At 47.4% G+C, this 18629-nt stretch overlaps 1 protein-coding gene across 1 annotated transcript; it reads right to left on the bottom strand.

Moving 5' to 3' along the window:
• Window positions 1–1009: 1009 nt before the first annotated feature.
• On the bottom strand, window positions 1010–18550 carry RLBP1 (retinaldehyde binding protein 1). Its single transcript, XM_063142290.1, has 7 exons — window positions 18531–18550; window positions 15064–15192; window positions 10547–10751; window positions 6137–6315; window positions 4384–4542; window positions 2338–2448; window positions 1010–1362 (listed from the first exon to the last, which is right to left on the bottom strand). The coding sequence occupies exons 1-7, from the start codon at window positions 18540–18542 to the stop codon at window positions 1204–1206; spliced, it is 954 nt and encodes a 317-aa protein (XP_062998360.1). The 5' UTR covers window positions 18543–18550; the 3' UTR covers window positions 1010–1203.
• Between the last annotated feature and the right edge of the window lie 79 nt (window positions 18551–18629).

Below are 18629 nucleotides of genomic sequence, written 5' to 3'. Positions count from 1 at the left end.
CACCAATCAGAATTTCTCCAAAATGTTCTCTTTTGAACTTGTTTTTGCAAGCAGTTTTTCCCCCCTATTAAATCGAGAGTGGTTGAAAAAAATATGGAAGAGATTTTCAGCATAGCACTAATTTAAAACATCTGAGACATCTATCGAAGTCAAGTCCTCACTCTCCATTGGCTGCCATTTTCTGGGTCTTTCTCCTATATTTTCTGTGTGTGTGTGTCCTGTGATTCTGAGGAAGTGCACTAAAATAGCAGAATGTGCGATTGGCCACACAATCTTGGTTCCTAAGAATGTAAGCGCTATATGTATTGTAGCCTCTGTGGTTAGAAGCACACACCTGAGCATGTCTAAGGAGTGCCTTCTGAAATCTCTGCAGCCTAAGACTCTTTGTGGTCAAAGTAGGGGGGTCAATGTTCTGTAATGGTTCTTGTCCCTTGCCATGATTAGCAGAAACCCACCGACTTAAGTAGAATAGTACACATTCTTGAATAAGTTATGCCAAAAAGTCAACTGTGCCTAATTTGCACCATTCAGCTTCACATAAAGAATGTTGGTTTCACTCTCTCTCTCTCTCTCTCTTTAAGGAATAAACTACACAGAGAAGCTTGGTGATTGGTGCTTTTAGTTACTACTCAAAACAAGCAAAGCCAACGCATCTGTGCTATTGGAACATTCTTTTATTATTATTTCTCAATATTTATATTGAAAACAGTCCCTTGGCTTGAGCACTCCTGCGGTGTTGGGCTCTGGTGGGACCATTTACAATGCAGTAGCCTGTTTCCCTCTTCCTTAGTCAATTGCCCCCAAACCAGCCATTGCTGGGCCCTTAAAATGTACAGCGCTGGAGGAGGAGTGGAGAACACTTCCTCACCACTTACAAGGCAAACCAGTGAGCCGATGGAGGCACTTGTCAGTTACTGAACTAGCTGGGAGCTTGGGTTCGAGGCGAATGAAACAGCAATGCTGTCTCCTCTACACTGACCCCCCACTCCCCCTCACCGTTCCGGAGAGAGAGAGATGGAGTCGCAGGGACTTTTCTAGGCTCTGCTGCCTACCTGGTGACTGGCAGGGTGATGAAGAGGTGTGAAGAGATGCACGCGCAGAGTATAGGATCATGTTCTTTTTGACCAATGCTACATTTAAAAAGATGGCTGGGATTGATGACCGCCTCTGGGCCCGATCTCCGACCCTGTCTCCTGTTGCTATTTAGAGAGCTGTGTCTTCGGCGTCGATCCGGGGCCCGAAAAGGTTTTCGGCGGTAGCTTTGCCGTCATATTTTGGCAGGTTGCCCCCAAAATCTGCCGGCAGGATGTCGGCATCAATCTCATGGTAGAACGTCTCAAGTTCATCGCCGTGCACAAATACCTGCGGGCAAGAAGACGAGGGGGAAAAGGTTAGCAGGGAGAGCTTGGTCTGGCTTGTGCTGATCTTTCCAGCTTTTGGGGTCACCTCAACAACCAGAAATCTAGGTTCCAGGCTATCTGTTCACATTCAGATTGCTTTTCCCATTCTCCCTTGCTGCCCTGTGTGTGTGTTTGTGTAGGTGCGTTTCAATTCTGCAAGGATGGCATTGGACACAGAGTTCTGCTGTTGGAGATTCTCAACTTCCGTTTAAAAAAAAACACATACATGTTCCGAGTCCATATGTTAAATTATGGAACTCACTACCACAGGATGTAATGCTGGCCACCAATTTGGATGGCTTTAAAAGGGGGTTGGATAAATTCCTGGAGGAGAAGGCTATCAAGGTCCACTAGCCCTGATGGTTAAGTGCTACCTCCAGTGTCCGAAGCAGTAAGCCTGTGTGTAACAGTTGCTGGGGAACATGGGTGGGAGGGTGCTGTTGCACCGTGTCCTGCTTTGTTAGTCCCTGGTCAACAGCTGGTTGGCCACTGTGTGAACAGAGTGCTGGACTAGATGGACCCTTTGTCTGATCCAGCATGGCACTTCTTACGTTCATATGACTAAATAGTAGGGCTGTGCACAAGGCCCCCGAACCGCTTTGGATCCTGATCCGGACCTTCCAGATCGGGCCTGAACCAGTTTGGGTCGATCCGGACCTCCCCCGATCCACTCTGGAACCAGGCTTCGGAGGTCCAGATCGGCCCGCTCCGCTTCGGATCCGGGGATCCGTAACGGAGCGGAGCACACCCCTACTAAATAGAGGCTCGAATTGTAGAAATCAAAGAGTCAAAACCTGTGATGCGAAATCCCTATCCTTGGCCTGGCCCTCCCAGAGGAACACAATGTCGCCATGTCACAAACATGCTGTCACCTTAAGATGGGGAGACTGCCCACCCTTCCTATTCTTGCTCTACGCCCTTCCACGGTGCAACTCACCCTTTCCAGCAACTTGTTCTTCAGGAAAGGTTTCACCACGTTGTAGGTTGTGGTAAAGTACCAAGGTTGATGAATGAAGTGGACGGCCTTGAACCGAGCTGGAAAGGAATCCTAGGAATTCCGAAGGTGGACATTACGCATCCAGCCGCAAAAGCAGAAATGGGAAGGGGTGGAGGGAGAGAGTGGGGGAGGCACAGGTTACTTTTCCTTTGTTCAAAAGCCTAGTTTTCTCTTTGGGTGATTTCGGAGGGGCGGGGAGGGGAGGGCGAAGGAGAGGCACCTCATAGTGGAAGGCTGTGAGTGTATAGCGTAGCCTTACGGAACCTGTATGGCCATGCTGGCTGGGGTGATGGGAGTTGTAGTCCAAGACATCTGGAGGGCACCAGGTTGGGAAGGTATGAAAAGATGTGCTGTGTTTTGCCAGTGCTCTAGGAAACACGACCTTCTGCCGAATGAGGACTTTTCACCAGCCCATTCGTGGCTTTTTGGTGGTTCTTTTTCACCGGTGTTGGATGTCTCCTGGCTACAAATCTCATCTCCCTTTCTCGGAGTTAAGCCAGAGAGCCGGAACACTGGACAAGTGTCCACTTGATCACTGGTGACTTGTGCAGGTAAATATGGGGGACCCCGGTTCTCTTTCCCTCCGCCACCACAAACTTCCCAGTCGTCACGGCCACACCATCTTGTTCTCTCTCTTTTGTGCACCTGAAAGCAGCGGATCTCTGCCCGCCTGCCTAGAAGATAGTACTTTGGCTGCAGCAGCAAGCAGGCAAGTCGCTTTGGGGCAAGTCGTGCTTCTATCCAGCTATCTAAAATGATTTGAGGCCACCTTTAAGAGTGGACCCTAAAGCTGTGCAGAAAAGTGTGTGTGTGTGGGGGGGGAGATAAAGCAACCTTCCCCATCCTGGCGCCCTCCAGATGTGTTGAACTTTAACTCACATAATCCCCCGCCAGTGGTCATGATGACTACGGCTGATGGGAGTTGCAGGACAATGCATTTGGGAAGTGCTGAGTTAAGGATGGTTGGAGTAAGAGGCAGAATGAGAAGCCGCAGAAGAGGAATCCTTTGTACTGCATGTTCTCTTTCTGCTTTTTCTGGTACAACATGTAAATGGCACGTGGTAGTGCTATGGAAACAGCGCTCTCTTTCTCTCTCTCTCTCTCTCGCACACACACACACACACACACACACACACACACACACAAAAGCGAGTCCCCTGTTTACACAGGGAAATACAACTCTTACATGATCTGTTTTAGGGCAACTGTCCACTGGGCAAGCTAAGTTCCGTTGCAGCCATTTCCTTCGCAAAGCATCTTCCAGGGAGCTGATTTGCAGCCGAGAGAGGATGGGAGGATAGAAGACACAACCCTTCCCCTTGCCAGTTGCTTTCCTCCTGGAACAAGCTTGTCCCAGCTTCAGTGATCCTGGTCAGTGGCCTGCTTTCTCCTTGCAAGCATAGCGCCAGACGGCCACAGAGGAGAAAAACAGCTTGGGAGGGGGGCTTGGCAGCAAAGTGGCTGGAAAGGGCAGGGTTAAACATTCCCCTCCCAATCCCAAGGGGGTTGCATGGACGAAGGGGGTGTTAAGGCATCCTTGCACAGAGCTGCCGTGTAGCTTGCCTGTGGTTTCCAGGGTACGGGTGTTGGACCTCTTACGGTCCAGGAGGCTAATTCCATTTTGGAGATACTGTCAGGGGCCATGTTTCAGTCGAGGGTGTGCACCAAAAGCAAAGAACCAGGACCAAAAGCCACCATAGTTTCATCTCCAAGCTCTAAATGTCTTAGCAGAGGCATTTCAACCTTTTAGAATACAGGGAAACTGTATAAAAGCTGGGACCAGCTGATGGCTGGTCAGGCGAAAGAGGGTTAGAGCAGAGGAAGGGGTTATAGCCATTTCACCCCCCCCCCAATAAAAAAAGTGGGCTGGATTTGCCCCCCAAGCCTGAGGCTCTGCACCCATTTTAGGGAATGCCTGTCCTGTCTCTGGCTATTGACTGAGGTCAGTCTGTTTCACAGCTTGCCCGGTCGGTCGGTCGGTCTCACCTGCAACATGTCCACCATCTTCTTCAGTTCGGAAGGTTTGATGCCCGCAGCCTGCTGCATGGTAAACCCCTTGAAGTTTTCAATGATACAGAAGCCGTTAATCTGAGACTCCTCATTCTCCAGTAGCTTCTCTAAGATCACACAGTAGGCACGAAGAATCTGGATCGAAAAGAGAAGGGAAGAGGAACCGAAGACTGCATTCAGAACTCTGGCCAAAATGGATCTGCAATTCCCTCTCCTGCCTTGGCATCAGAGGTGGCAACCATGAAGCCTTTCTTAGCTCTGCTACTGAAGTTATTATCTGGGCTGGCCCTAGACATTTTGCTGCCTGAGGCAGAGCAGCCAATGCTGTCCTAACCCAAGTCAAGATAAATGGTACCCAGACTTAGCTGAATTATTTTGATATGTGGCAGAAGATGCCATAACCATCTCTCCCCCGCCATGGCAGTAGAAATGTAATGAGCTAAATAACCATTTGCTGCCTGTTTATGATACCCAAAATTTGCTGCCTGTGGCAAGTGTCTCACACTGCTTCATGGTAGGGCCGGCCTTAGTATAATAAAAGCCATGTACAAGTAGGGTTCTCTGTGGCTACTCCTTGTGGTGGAATAGATGGCCATAAATGGCTTCTAGTTGTGATAGCTGTATACATTCCCTCCTATATTGGAGGCTGTATGTCTCTTAATCAGTGGCATAGTAGAGGAAGGACTTGCGTGGATACAGGCCTAGGACTTTTTTATTAGCAGGGATGGCGACGTCATTTGCCACCCCTCTCCGAATCCTCTGTTCCCTTTGAGTTTAGCTGCAATTCTCACAGCTGCTTCCCCAGGAGCAATATATAGTTCTCTGTTGTAATTCAAAGTATTTTGGGATAGTTTGTTCTTAAATGGGCAATTTAAACCCATTACCGTTTGCAAAAAAGACTTGCTTTTAGTGGAGGGGGGGGAATCTAAAACAGGTTTGTTGCCATGGTTCAACACTACTGCCTGCATATTTGGACTCCTCTTTACTCCTACTACGCTGCTCTTCATACCAGTTGCAGGGTAACATCAATGGGAAGTGTGTTCATGCACTCATGTCCTGCTTGTGGGCTTCCCACAGGTGTCTGGTAGCAAAAAACAAAAACTGCATGGTTGCATTTTGGCAGCGTTGAACCTTGGTTCTGCAATCCTAGTACAGCACTCAAATCAGCGCACCTCAGGGGCTCTTTCACCTGAGAGGTGCTATCCAGTTGTCTTTTACTACAATGAAAGGCCTGCTGGAACACACTGCCTTGATTAGGCACTGCAGCTATTTGGGATTGCAGGATGACTTGAGCCATCCGTTTAACTCAGTGAGCTCTTTCAGATGGGGAAATTGTGTTTCCTTACCGTGGCTCTGCTTCCGGCTTCTCTTCCGCATTTGCATCCAATTGAAATTACACGAGGAAGAGAGCAGTGACCACATGGCTTGTACGGTTCGATGGGAACAGCGCCTTCTAGTGGGCGTTTTATAGTGCAGGCGGCCGGAAATCCCGACAAATACCAACTTGTTTCAGAGAAGTCGGGGTTTCTATGGCTTAATTTATGACACTAAAACTGGGGAATGGAGCGGGAGACACACAGGAGGCTCATAGAGCTTTGGGTATGGGAGAAATGCTCAGAGAGCTTTGGGTATAGGGAGGTATGGAAATATAATAAATGAAATGAAGTCAAAGGAGAAGACGAAGCAGGTCTTTGTTGTACAGGTAAGCCCTCTGCTGTAAGATGCTGACCTCATCAAAGGTGATCTCCTCGTAATCCCAGTTCTCGATGTTGAACAGAAGCACCACCCGCCCATACTTGTCCCTGTTGCTTAAGATGCCAGGGTAGCCGGCCTCGATGGTACTGCGCACAGCTTCGGGTGTCAGGTTTTCGAAAAGCTCTGGATACTGCTGGCGAAAGTTGACATAGCCTGCAGTTGGGTGTGGGTGGAAGAGAGAAACAGACTTCTGAGCCTAGAGAGAGAAACTATATCTTCTATCGCCACTGCATGGCAAAGATTAAGCTGTCTGTGCTGCAAATCAAATCGAAGCCACAACGTACAAGGGGAACCAGGAATGGTTTAGATCAGGGCTGTGTGGTATCAGAGGTAGTAAGCCTGTATACACCAGTTGCTGGGGAACATGGGTGGGAGGGTGCTGTTGCCCTGTGTCCAACACATCTGGATGGGGAAGGGTGGCCTAACGGAACCAATCGTATATCCAATTACCTGGGAGTAAGCCCCATTAAACTCAATGTCACGTACTTCTGAGTAGACATATATAGGAACGCTTCGGACTTCAAAGAGCCCAGCCTTGTTCCGATTCACCTGGCTCCACTTCTGCCTCCCTGTCCTGCTTCCTTTTGAGTAGAATTAAATTCTTCCGTCCCCTTATTTCTCCCATTCTCTTCTGCTAACTGGGATGACCAAATCGAAGCCACAACGTACAAATCGAAGCCACAACGTACAAGGGGAACCAGGAATGGTCTAGATCAGGGCTGTGTGGTATCAGAGGTAGTAAGCCTGTATACACCAGTTGCTGGGGAACATGGGTGGGAGGGTGCTGTTGCCCTGTGTCCAACACATCTGGATGGGGAAGGGTGGCCTAACGGAACCAATCGTATATCCAATTACCTGGGAGTAAGCCCCATTAAACTCAATGTCACGTACTTCTGAGTAGACATATATAGGAACGCTTCGGACTTCAAAGAGCCCAGCCTTGTTCCGATTCACCTGGCTCCACTTCCGCCTCCCTGTCCTGCTTCCTTTTGAGTAGAATTAAATTCTTCCGTCCCGTTATTTCTCCCATTCTCTTCTGCTAACTGGGATGACCAAATCGAAGCCACAACGTACAAATCGAAGCCACAACGTACAAGGGGAGCCAGGAATGGTTTAGATCAGGGCTGTGTGGTATCAGAGGTAGTAAGCCTGTATACACCAGTTGCTGGGGAACATGGGTGGGAGGGTGCTGTTGCCCTGTGTCCAACACATCTGGATGGGGAAGGGTGGCCTAACGGAACCAATCGTATATCCAATTACCTGGGAGTAAGCCCCATTAAACTCAATGTCACGTACTTCTGAGTAGACATATATAGGAACGCTTTGGACTTCAAAGAGCCCAGCCTTGTTCCGATTCACCTGGCTCCACTTCCGCCTCCCTGTCCTGCTTCCTTTTGAGTAGAATTAAATTCTTCCGTCTCCTTATTTCTCCCATTCTCTTCTGCTAACTGGGATGACCAACCCAGACTCTGATCCTGCCCTGAGCCCTGTTTTTCTTGTCTTGCGTAAAGAGCTGTCAGGCATGAAATGAGAAAATATTAGCCTGGGAAAGTAGTTTTTGGGGTGGGGGGAGAGAGAGAGAGAAAGGGCCTCATTACTATATTGCCAACAGCTCTTCTTGTCCCTCATCTCCTCAGCCAGTTCCGTTAATTACTGCCTCGTTACTATCCAGGCCACAAACAAAAGGAGCCCTGAAACTAGCTCCCCACCGTCTGGAAGAAATGTGTGCAATAGTAAAACTCCCTTTCTGAAGCCGTGGGTGGGGAGGTCACTTTTTCCAGCTCAAAGTGTGGCCTAAAGTTAGGGTATCCATAGTGCAATATGTGCTCTGCTTGTTTTCAGTGATGGAATTGTGCACTGCCATCCATTGTAGTTTTACCTACACGTTGCGTATGACCTTCCCTCCCTCACCCCTTTTTAAAAAAATATGTTCAATTAAATAAATCACATTAGTGGAAGGGCTAGTTACTGATTGTGTAATGCAGTACGGTTTGTTAGTAACTGCTCCAGAAGGAAAGAGAGAAAGAAAAAGAGAGAAAGAGCAAGCTAGAAAGCTCCTACCCTGTTTTCCCGAAAATAAGACAGTGTCTTATATTAATTTTTGCTCCCAAAGATGTGCTAGGTCTTATTTTCAGGGGATGTCTTATTTTTCCATGAAGAAGAATACGGTACGCATTTATTGTTGAACCAAAAAAAAGGTCTTATTTTCGGGGGGATGCCTTATATTACAGCGAGAGGCAAAACTGGAAGTAGGTCTTATTTTCGGGGGATGTCTTACTTTCGGGAAAACAGGGTAGATGATATATAGATATAATGTGCAGCACAGTAAAGAGAGAGAGAGAGAGAGATCTTTACTCTCTTACACACAAACACAAGGAGCACAGAATATCTATCTATAAAATCTGCGTTGAGTAAATCCGCTACTATACAACATCTACAATCTTGGCCTTTTACCCGTATCCTGCTTCCTCCCCGTTTGGCTTGAAGTGACGTGAACAAACTCCACCGGCTTTCTGCATGGATCGAGCCCAAATTGGATGGAGAAAGGCCAAATTGGATTCTCCTCCTCAGCCGTATCTCATTTTCTGTAGATTTATTTTGTTTCATGTCTTGCCTACCAGGTCAGCCGGTGGTGCCAGCTACTCATTAATTCATGGCGCACATTGAGATTTCCATACTACCAGGGCTAGTTGCTTGGCAACAAAAGCTGGTGCCTCCACCCTTACTTTTCTCCCCTTCCTTTTGGTTTTTTTTTTTAAAGACTGGATGAATAAGCGGTGGTATCCCATCAGCATCACCCCCTGGCAGGGTGACTATGGGGCTGGCCACTTATGAACTGCCAACAATTCAAGGTGCTGGTCTTAACCTATAAAGCCCTACATGGCTTGGGACCACAATACCTGATGGAACGCCTCTCCCGACATGAACCTACCCGTACACTGCGCTCAACATCTAAGGTCCTCCTCCGAGTGCCTACTCCGAGGGAAGCTCGGAGGATGGCAACAAGGGAGAGGGCCTTTTCAGTGGTGGCCCCCCGACTGTGGCATGATCTCCCCGATGAGGCTCGCCTGGCGCCAACATTGTTATCTTTTCGGCGCCAGGTCAAGACTTTTCTCTTCTCCCAGGCATTTTTAACAGCATTTTAACAGCATTTAACAACGTTAAGTTTGTTTTTAATGGACCCCACAATTGTTGTTTTTAAATGGATACTGTTGTTTTTATACTGTTTTTATGTGTGTGTGTGTGTGTTTTTAAATTGTATACTTTTAATGTTTACTATTTTTAAATGTTGTAAACCGCCCAGAGAGCTTCGGCTGTGGGGCGGTATATAAATGTAATTAAATAAATAAATAATAAATAAATAAAAGAGGTAAAGCATCTGCAAAAATTAATATAAAAGATGGTGTTTTGCATCAAATTTGGTAGCCCTATAAGGTCAGCGTTGCATGTGTGCTTATGTGCATATTGACAATTCTCAAGATAGTTTGTACACTCAGGGGCGGTGCCAGACTATTGCGCCCTAGGTGAGGAAAGCTACTTGCACCCCCCACAAAACAAAACAAAAAAATCCAACTTCGATTCAGCTGTTCAAGAAGAGTTTCTGAACTATTATATTTTCCTTTTATTGTGTTTTTTCTCAAAACACCTAATTTGTATAAAACTGTGACCCTTAAAGGTTAGTACTGCGCCCCTCTGACGTTTGCGCCCTAGGCGGCTGCCTAGTTAGCCTAATGGTAGCGCCGGCCCTGTGTACACTACGGTAGTTTCAGCATTCCAGATCTTCAGCTTATTAGGGGCGTGCTCTGCTCCGTTACGGATCCCCGGTTCCGGAGCGGAGCGGGGACGGTCCAGATCAGGATCTGAAGCGGTTCGGGGAGGGCGTGCACAGCCCTACTTCAAGGTAGTTTGTACACTATGGTAGTTTCAGCATTCCAGCTCTTCAGCTTCTTACTGTCTGATGTGATGGGACTGGGCAATGGAAGGGAAGCAGATTTCCGGCATTACCAAGAGGGCCAAGGACCACTTCAGAGGCTGCAGCCCCCTGCTTCCCAGGAATAACATAAATATATAAAATAAATAAATATAAAAGACGGTGATTTGCATCAAATTTGCATATGCTAATTTGTATGCATAGATGCAACGGTAGACCTAATTTAAATAGAAACACTGCACAGCTCATCATAATGTAGAAGACTTGTGTGACTGCCCTTTCAGTCTGCTGTTCAGATGCTGAAGTGTTGATGGCCAAAGCGTTCTGATGGATCGTTATCTTTAAACTGGAATTGGACGGGACACTTTCAAATAGGGGATGGTCCTCTAGCAGCCCTTCAAATAGAGGACTGTCCTCTGTAAAAGAGGACACATGGTCACCCAGAAGCCTCACCTTTAATCAGATCGTAAGCCCTGTTGATATCAAACTTGCGGGCACGGATGAAGCGGAGGAAAAAGGCCTCATCTTTCCCCTTCACTTTCTCGGCCACTGCCTTGCAGATGTCCTCTCCTCCTTTGGCTTTCTCCTGGACGAGCTCCTGCAACTCTTTCACCGCGGACTCGCGTTTCTCTGGTGTCTCGTTCAGTTCGTCCTTGGCCTGTGGAGGAGAGGAGAGGAGATGACAGGGCAGCCTGACAGCAGACAGAAAAAGGGTGGAGGACGGCATTGGAACTGGACAATCTCCGCTTCTTCTTTCCCAGGAAAACCAGCACTTGAATCACGGCAATTCAAGGAAACCCATTTTCAAAGTAAGAACGTCACAAGACCCCAAAGGCCTGTTGAACAAGGCTGCCCAGAGGGTTTATGGGCCCTGGGGCAAGTGTGACGTTGGGAGTCAGGGTAGGGGGCAGCGATATGCACAGGAGTGGAGGTAGAGGGGCCCCCTGCTTCGTAGTTGCCTGGGACAAATTGCTGCAGTTGCCTTTCCTCTCTGGGCAGCCTTGCTGTCTAATCCAACATCCTGTTCCTTGCATGGCCAACCACATGCCTATGGGAAGCCCGCTAGCAGGACATGAAATAGAAATATGAGCCTTAGCCATGACCCCGTCAGTTCCAGCATGGCCCTTGCCCATCCTGGCCCTAATGGTGCAGATTTCAACCTTTCTTCCACTAAGTAGCCCCCTTTCTGCATCAACCTGTTGTCTGCCAAGCACCCCTTGTGTCTCTGGATTCTGGGCTACGCAAGGGTGTGCACACAGTTCCTATGGATCACTGGATGGACCTGTTGACCGTCACTAATGCCCTGGGCAAACACTGGTGGCTTATAATTTTGCATCTAGCTGGCCTCGGGGGGGCACAATACCAAAGATGCTAATACATTTTAGCTTAAAGCTCTTACTGCCGGCAACGAAGCCTTACGAAAGGCATTCCAACTTTTTAGAAGGGGTCGGGGGCATGCAAAAGCCAGGAAACCAGTGAATGATCAACGGTTCGGAGAAAGGTGGAGGAACCTGGGAATGGGGACCGTGTGTGTGTGTGTGTGTGTGTGTGTGTGTGTGTGTGTGTGTGGATTTGGCCCACAGGTCTGAGGCATAACATCCCTGCCTTAGAGAATAAGGGCAGATATTTTTCCTCGGGAGTATTATTATTAAGTCTGTCTGTTTCACCCAGTTGCCAAAGCAGTTCACATCAATTCACAAAGTCACAAACCACAGATACAAGATAACAAAACACAGCATACAATTTCAATCCACAAAATGTGAAACAACCAATGGCTGGACATAGAAGACCGTTTTATCCTGGTGCCGAAAAGATGTCAATGTTGGCACCAGGAGGGCCTCAGTGGGGAGATCATTCTACACTTGTTGAGGGGGATACCACTGAGAAGGCCCTCTGCCTCGGTGCCACCTTCTGAACCTCCCTTGGAAGTGGCACTTGGAGGAAGGTCTCAGATGTTGATTGTCTATGGTAATACAGACTGATTTGTAACAGGGGCCATGCTGGCTGAGGGTGGTGGGAGTGATGGGGGTTGTTGTCCCTCACCCTCAGGTTTGAGGAACGCCAGATTGGAGAAGATTGCATTAAGCTATGTGGAAGCTATGTTGTACTGTATTTTGTACAACAGCGGTAGAGCACATATTTTGTATGCAGAAGGTCCCAGATTCACAAGCTAGATCAGTTTGGAGAATAGGTGACCTTCCAGATTTTGTTGGACTGTAACCCTAACTCCCATTATTCTTCCCCATTGGCTGTGCTGGCCAGGGCTGATTTGGAGTTGCAGTCCAACGACATCTAAAGGGCTTCACAGGCCCCACCTCTGAGCTAGATGGACCAATGGTGTTGGGGCCCAGCAGGGCTCTGGGCCCTAGGCGGCTGCCCTTGGATGCCAGATACGGGCGCCAGGCTCTAAGCCATTCTCTTTGCTTCTGCTTGGATGTTTGGTGCCATCTAGTGGCTGACACTGCTTATTGCAGTTCTCAGGACAGACGGCACTGACGGAAATGATATTGCCCTGTGTCCCTAATTCAGAGGTGGGCAGAAGAATACAGTGCGATCTGTAGGTAGATCTCTGGGTGATTCAAGTAGATCGGCCAGGATTTCAGACGCCCACGTGTTTAACAACAGCAACAACAAGAGGACTCTTCTCCACACCCTAAATGATACTGCTGAAATGAAGGCAGCTTGAGATGCGGTAAGTGGGGAATTGGGAATGGAGTTTTGTAGGGATGAACTGCTGGCAACCATAGTAAGACTTGCTGGAGAAACACATTGGGCAGGAGGATGGGGGCAAGGTGAGCGATGAGCTGGTGGCAGGAGCAAGCAGCAAGGTGGTGGCATATGGTCCCTTCCAAGTCCCCAGGCCCTTTGCCCAACCATACCAACTTTGGACTGTAGGGCTGTCTCCTTGCCATGGGAGTCCTCACATCGATGCAAGGACCTGGCAGGGCTGGATTTGGAGACAGGTGACCCAGGCAAGCACATGGGGCACTGGGATTGCGTTATATATATACTGTATCAGCATACCTGGATGGGAGGTATAGAAACGTTCCTCTATTCCAATGCCTTTGCTTATGTGGGGCTTCACAAACAGAGAATATCATTCACTATATCTTTTCCTGTGAACTGTATGGCAGCCCTAGGAAAAGATTTCTTGCACCCTTGCTTCGAGGATACGGAACTTTGACAGTTGTGTAAATTACATGAAGACTCTTATGAATCAAGAGTCTGGTAATGAATCAAGTTGCCTCGTTTGCAGCAGCTGCTAAAAAGATTAGAGCAAAGCTCCTGAAAACTGTTGCTGTAGATTGTGCACATGATGAAGTGATTTGGGTGGCCTGTTCAACTCCCCCACCACCACTCTGATTGTTTTACTTTTGTTGCTGTTGTACCAAGATTGTAAAAACCGATGGTTATATACTATAAAATTGGACTAAGATTCTTGACTGGTGGTGCCATTATGGTAGGACCTCGCTTAGCAGCATGACCATGAGGGGGTCCAATTTTGAATTAAGAGAAATAATACACGCTGCCATCTAAAGAGGATGCCATCCTCGCCTCCCCCCCCACCCCCCGCCCGCCCGTAAGACCAGAGTCAAAAACAATCTAACTGCACCACAGGACTCAACTATCTCTCCACTCAACATCTCAGATGAATAGTACAAGTAGTTAATACGGCATGCGTGCATACATACAGATCCCGGTGTGAAAATTGCTTCTCTTATGTGATGGGGATAAATCATGCTTGCAAACTGTGTATTGAAATCATAAAAAATGGACGACAAAAGCAATTGGAAAACAAATTATTTCAAAGTTGAATAACTGGAGTGAGGGACCTCAGCCCCCCTCCCCACCCAAAAAAACAGGTCCAGCACCTTGGATAGCTCCTTTAGAGTTCTGGCTGGTTTTGGCTGAAACCAAGAATGGATCCATAGCCTCACCAAAATTGGGGCCACCAGCCTCCACAGTATACAGCTAGCCTCTGGAAACTCTAAGAAATTCAAGATGGGGTTTTGAATTTGCCCATCTGTGGTGAGCACCTGTACAGCAAGCCGAGCAGGTTGGCACATGGGACACCTGCTCACAGTTCCCCCAATATGGTGGCAGGGATTGTATTTCTGTTTCGACGGTAGCCATTCTTTCAAAATTGGCATCTAGTGACTGGCCGGTGAGATCACATTACGCCAGTCCTTTTACAACTTCAATGGCTGCCAGTCCAGGTCTGGGCCCGATTCAAAGTGCTGGTATTGACATTCAAAGCCCTAAACGGTTTGGGGCCAGGTTATTTGAAGGAACGCCTCCTCCCATATGTACCTGCCCGGACCTTAAGATCATCTACAGGGGCCCTTCTCCGTGAGCCCCTGCCAAAGGAAGTGAGGCAGGTGGCTACTAGGAGGAGGGCTTTCTCCGCTGTGGCACCCCGGTTGTGGAATGAGCTCCCCAGAGAGGTCCGTCTGACGCCTACACTGTACTCCTTTCATCGCCAGCTGAAGACCTTTTTATACTCTCAGTATTTTAACACTTAATTTTAACTTAAATTTAAATTTTAGTGTTTTAACTCTGTATTTTAATTTTGTATCGATTTTGCTGCGTGGTTTTTATCCTGGTTGTGCTTTTTATACTGTATTTTGTATTTGTGCTATTAACCTTGTTTTATCATGGTTTTAATTTTTGTGAACTGCCCAGAGATCTTCGGCTATTGGGCGGCATAAAAATGTAATAAATAAATAAATAAATAAAATCGATTAGCCCATTTCAAAATTAGCCCGTGTGACTCTTTCGCAAATCTCCTTTTGTCCTCTTTATTTTTTGGTTATGCATTTCCTCTCACTTGGCAACGCATCAGAGGCTACCCTAAATGCCGGTTGGGCAATAGGCCCTTTTTGCCAGTATGGGGGCCCGTGGCAACCCCCCACACTTGGCACCTTCAGATCCCACCTTTATCCTTGTCCACCCCACCCAGTGACTCTTACCTTTTGCAGGGTGTACGCTGGGATCTTCTCGCACTTGCCGAAGACATGGCCGTGGTCCTTGGTGGTCAGGTGTTCAAGCTTGCTCCGCAAGGCCTGCTCCTCCTCAGAAATGATCCTGAACGTGCCGGTCTGGAGGGGAGCGAAACCAAGGGAGGACATGGCAAAGAACACCTTTTATCACAGTGGTTCTCAACCTTCCTAATGCCGCGACCCTTTAATACAGTTCCTCATGTTGTGGTGACCCCCAACCATAAAATTATTTTCGTTCTTCTCTACACGATTCATTGTCATGGGATGGTTTGCTAATGAAAATAATACATAACAATAGCTTTAATAATACAAAAGATGATACATGACATAGTTCAGTCAATACAGTTTCCTAAGACCATCGGAAATATGTGTTTTCCAATGGTCTTAGGCGACCCCTGTGAAAGGGTCCCGACCCACAGGTTGAGAACCGCTGTTTTATCAGCTTAGGTTGATATACCAACTACGCCCTTATCTGGACAGAGATAGCCTAGCTACAGTTATCCATGCTCTGATAACCTCTTGCTTGGATTACTGCAATGCGTTATACCTGGGGCTGCCTTTGAAAACGGTCCGGAAGCTTCAGCTGGTACAAAACAGGGCAGCTCGTTTACTAACAGGGACTGGTCAGCGAGATCACATTACGCCAGTCCTTTTACAACTTCATTGGCTGCCAGTCCAGGTCCGGGCCCGATTCAAAGTGCTGGTACTAACATTTAAAGCCCTAAACAATTTGGGGCCAGGTTATTTGATGGAACACCTCCTCCCATATGTACCTGCCCGGACCCTAAGGTCATCCTCAGGGGTCCTTCTCCACGAGCCCCTGCCAAAGGAAGTGAGGCAGGTGGCTACTAGGAGGAGGGCTTTCTCCGCTGTGGCACCCCGGTTGTGGAACGAGCTCCCCAGAGAGGTCCGCCTGGCGCCTACACTGTACTCCTTTCATCGCCAGCTGAAGACCTTTTTATTCTCTCAGTATTTTAACACTTAATTTTAACTTAAATTTAAATCTTACTGTTTTAACTCTGTATTGTAATCTTATATCAATTTTGCTGCATGGTTTTATCCTGGTTGTGCTTTTTATATTGTATTTTGTATTTGTGCTTTTAACCTGTTGGTTGTTTTATCATGGTTTTAATTTTTGTGAACCGCCCAGAGATCTTCAGCTATTGGGCGGTATAGAAATGTAATAAATAAAATAAAAATGAGATCCTGCCTTCAGAAGACCCCCAGGTCAATTGCTCTTGGGCCCAAACTGAGCAGCATCAGGCAGGCTAACATAACACAGGGAGCACTCTGGATAAAATAAAAAAAAAAAGATTTCAAAAGGCCCAATCCTCATCAGTGGGCATGGGGACTGGAGCCCCGACTTAGACCCATGTGAGGTTAATGCAATGAATTCATGGGCGCTTTTGTTGTTGTTAGGAAAATAGCAACCACAGCAGGTGGGGGAACCTATACAGCTTTGGGACTGTGGGAGGGGAGGTTTAACTCTTTCTCTCCCTGCCATGGATGTTGTTTTCATTACCAGGAAAGCCTCCACTAGGGCCAGTGGAGGGTGCTTCCCTTAAGATGCAAATAGCAGCTTCGGAGAGGCGGTTTTTCTGGGGTTTATGGCAGGGAGAGAAGGAGTTAAACTCCTCCCTCTCCCTCTCCCTCTCCCCCCCCCCCCTCTCTCTCTCTCTCTCTCACACACACACACACACACACACACACACACAGGTTCCCGGACTCACCTGTGGCTCTCCATCAATGGAACCTTCCCTCCCTTCTCACTAACATTGTCATCAGCTCCTCTTCCTCTGCCTCCTCTGCCTCCCCTTCATCCTTGCCGCCCACCCAAGTCCTAACCAGCCCTGACCCTGCTTAGCTTCCAAGGTCAGATGAGATCAGGCACGTACAAGGTACTATGCCTGTAGACATCGTTGCTTCCGCTTTTGTGCTTGACTGGCAGAACACCATTGAGGAAGCCGGCAGAGGCATCTCCTTCCTGCGCCTCCTCCTCACTACCACCGTTGTAAGGGCCAGCGCAAGAGGCAGGTGAACAAGCAGGTCGCAAGGGTGAAGAGGAAGAACAAATCCAGGGGGATCTTGTCAGGGCCCCCCAGCTTGGCAGGTGCCCGACCGTGCCTACTCTCGATGCCGGCTCTGCCCAGACTTTTACATAGGGAAGAAGTGCACATCAACTGCATTCATGGACGGAGCATCGCATCCTGTTTGGTCCTGATTCTGAAACACGGGAGGATTACCTGTGGATTGTGGTCTGGACTGGCTGTGGAATGCTGGGAGTTTTAGACTTTTTTTCTGTCTAAACATGCATAGGATTACACCTTCAGTGGCTTTTCAACCAGTTATCTCCCCCCACCCCCAAGTAGGTGTTAGCTAGGGTGACCATATTTTGGAAACCAAAAAGGAGGACAACATGGTCGCCATGTTTAAATTCTTTTTAAAAAATAATTTTAAAACTTCAAACTTAAAAAAAAATCCTAAAACTCAATGGATGGACAGATCTGTTTCAAACTTGGCATAGCTAAAGTCCTTGTTAAGAGCAATCATGTGCCAAGTTTCATCTCTTTATCTTTAAAAATGACAATTTTAAAAATAATAATTTTAAAACCTCAATTATATATATTTTTTAAAAAATTAAATCCTCAAATTTTAAAAAAATTCCTAAAAATCAATGGATGAACAGATCTGTTTCAAATTTGGTATGGCTAAAGCTCTACCTAAAAGCTATCATGGTGCCAACTTTCATCTCTTTATCTTTAAAAATGACAATTTTAAAAATAATAATTTAAAAACCTCAATTTTTAAAAAAATCCTAAAAAATCAATGGATGAACGGATCTGTTTCAAATTTGGTATGACTAAAGCCCTTTCTAAGAGCTACCATTGTTTCATGTCTTTATTTTAAAAAATGACGGAGTTATAAGCATTTTTGTTAATTCCCATTAGAGCTGCTCTTTGGAAAAATCCGGATTTCCACTCGCCCTCCTGGATTTGTCATAAAAAAACCTGGACAAATCCGGTCATATGGTCACCCTATGTTAGCTAATGTTTGTTGCTTATTCCAGAAAAAAAAGGGGGGGTGTGGGGCCCAAACTGACACTGCACCGTGGGCCCTGTGGCCTGGGCTCAGAGCCTGGCAACTGACTGAGGGTGCCAGGTATTGATGCCAGCCCTGCTAAGAGCAGATTTGAGCCACCCTAACCCCCAGTGAGAACAACCAGGAAATCGGGAGGAACAGTAGAGAGAGGGGGCTGTGGCTCAGTGGCAGAGCGTTTGCTCAGCATGCAGAAGGCCCCAGGTTCGACCCCCAACATCTCCAGGTAGGGCTGGAAAAACTCTTTGCCTGAAACCCTGGAGAGCTGCTGCTGCCGGTCAGTGTCGACACTACTGAGCTCAGTTTAAGGTGGCATCCTATGTCGCAGGATCAGTACTCACCACTGAAGTCATTTTCAATCTGTGTTCCACACAGCCCCTGAAAGAGAGGAAGGAGGAGGGGGAATCTCAGGGTCGCACCAGCAAGAGGTATTTTGGCCT

The sequence above is a fragment of the Elgaria multicarinata genome, chromosome 16 (genome assembly GCF_023053635.1).
Source record: "Elgaria multicarinata webbii isolate HBS135686 ecotype San Diego chromosome 16, rElgMul1.1.pri, whole genome shotgun sequence".
NCBI classification, from domain to species: Eukaryota; Metazoa; Chordata; class Lepidosauria; order Squamata; family Anguidae; genus Elgaria; species Elgaria multicarinata.
The sequence above is the reverse complement of the archived record's forward strand: the minus strand, read 5'-3'. Positions and strand labels throughout refer to the sequence as shown.

What these genes read in the sequence shown, in the direction of transcription:
- RLBP1 (XM_063142290.1), bottom strand. An exon ending in GGCTTACGATCTGATTAAAG is followed by an intron (nt 6,316 to 10,546) that starts GTGAGGCTTCTG and finishes ACCCAACTGCAG; the next exon opens with GCTATGTCAACTTTCGCCAG. An exon ending in AGATGGTGGACATGTTGCAG is followed by an intron (nt 2,449 to 4,383) that starts GTGAGACCGACC and finishes CGGAATTCCTAG; the next exon opens with GATTCCTTTCCAGCTCGGTT.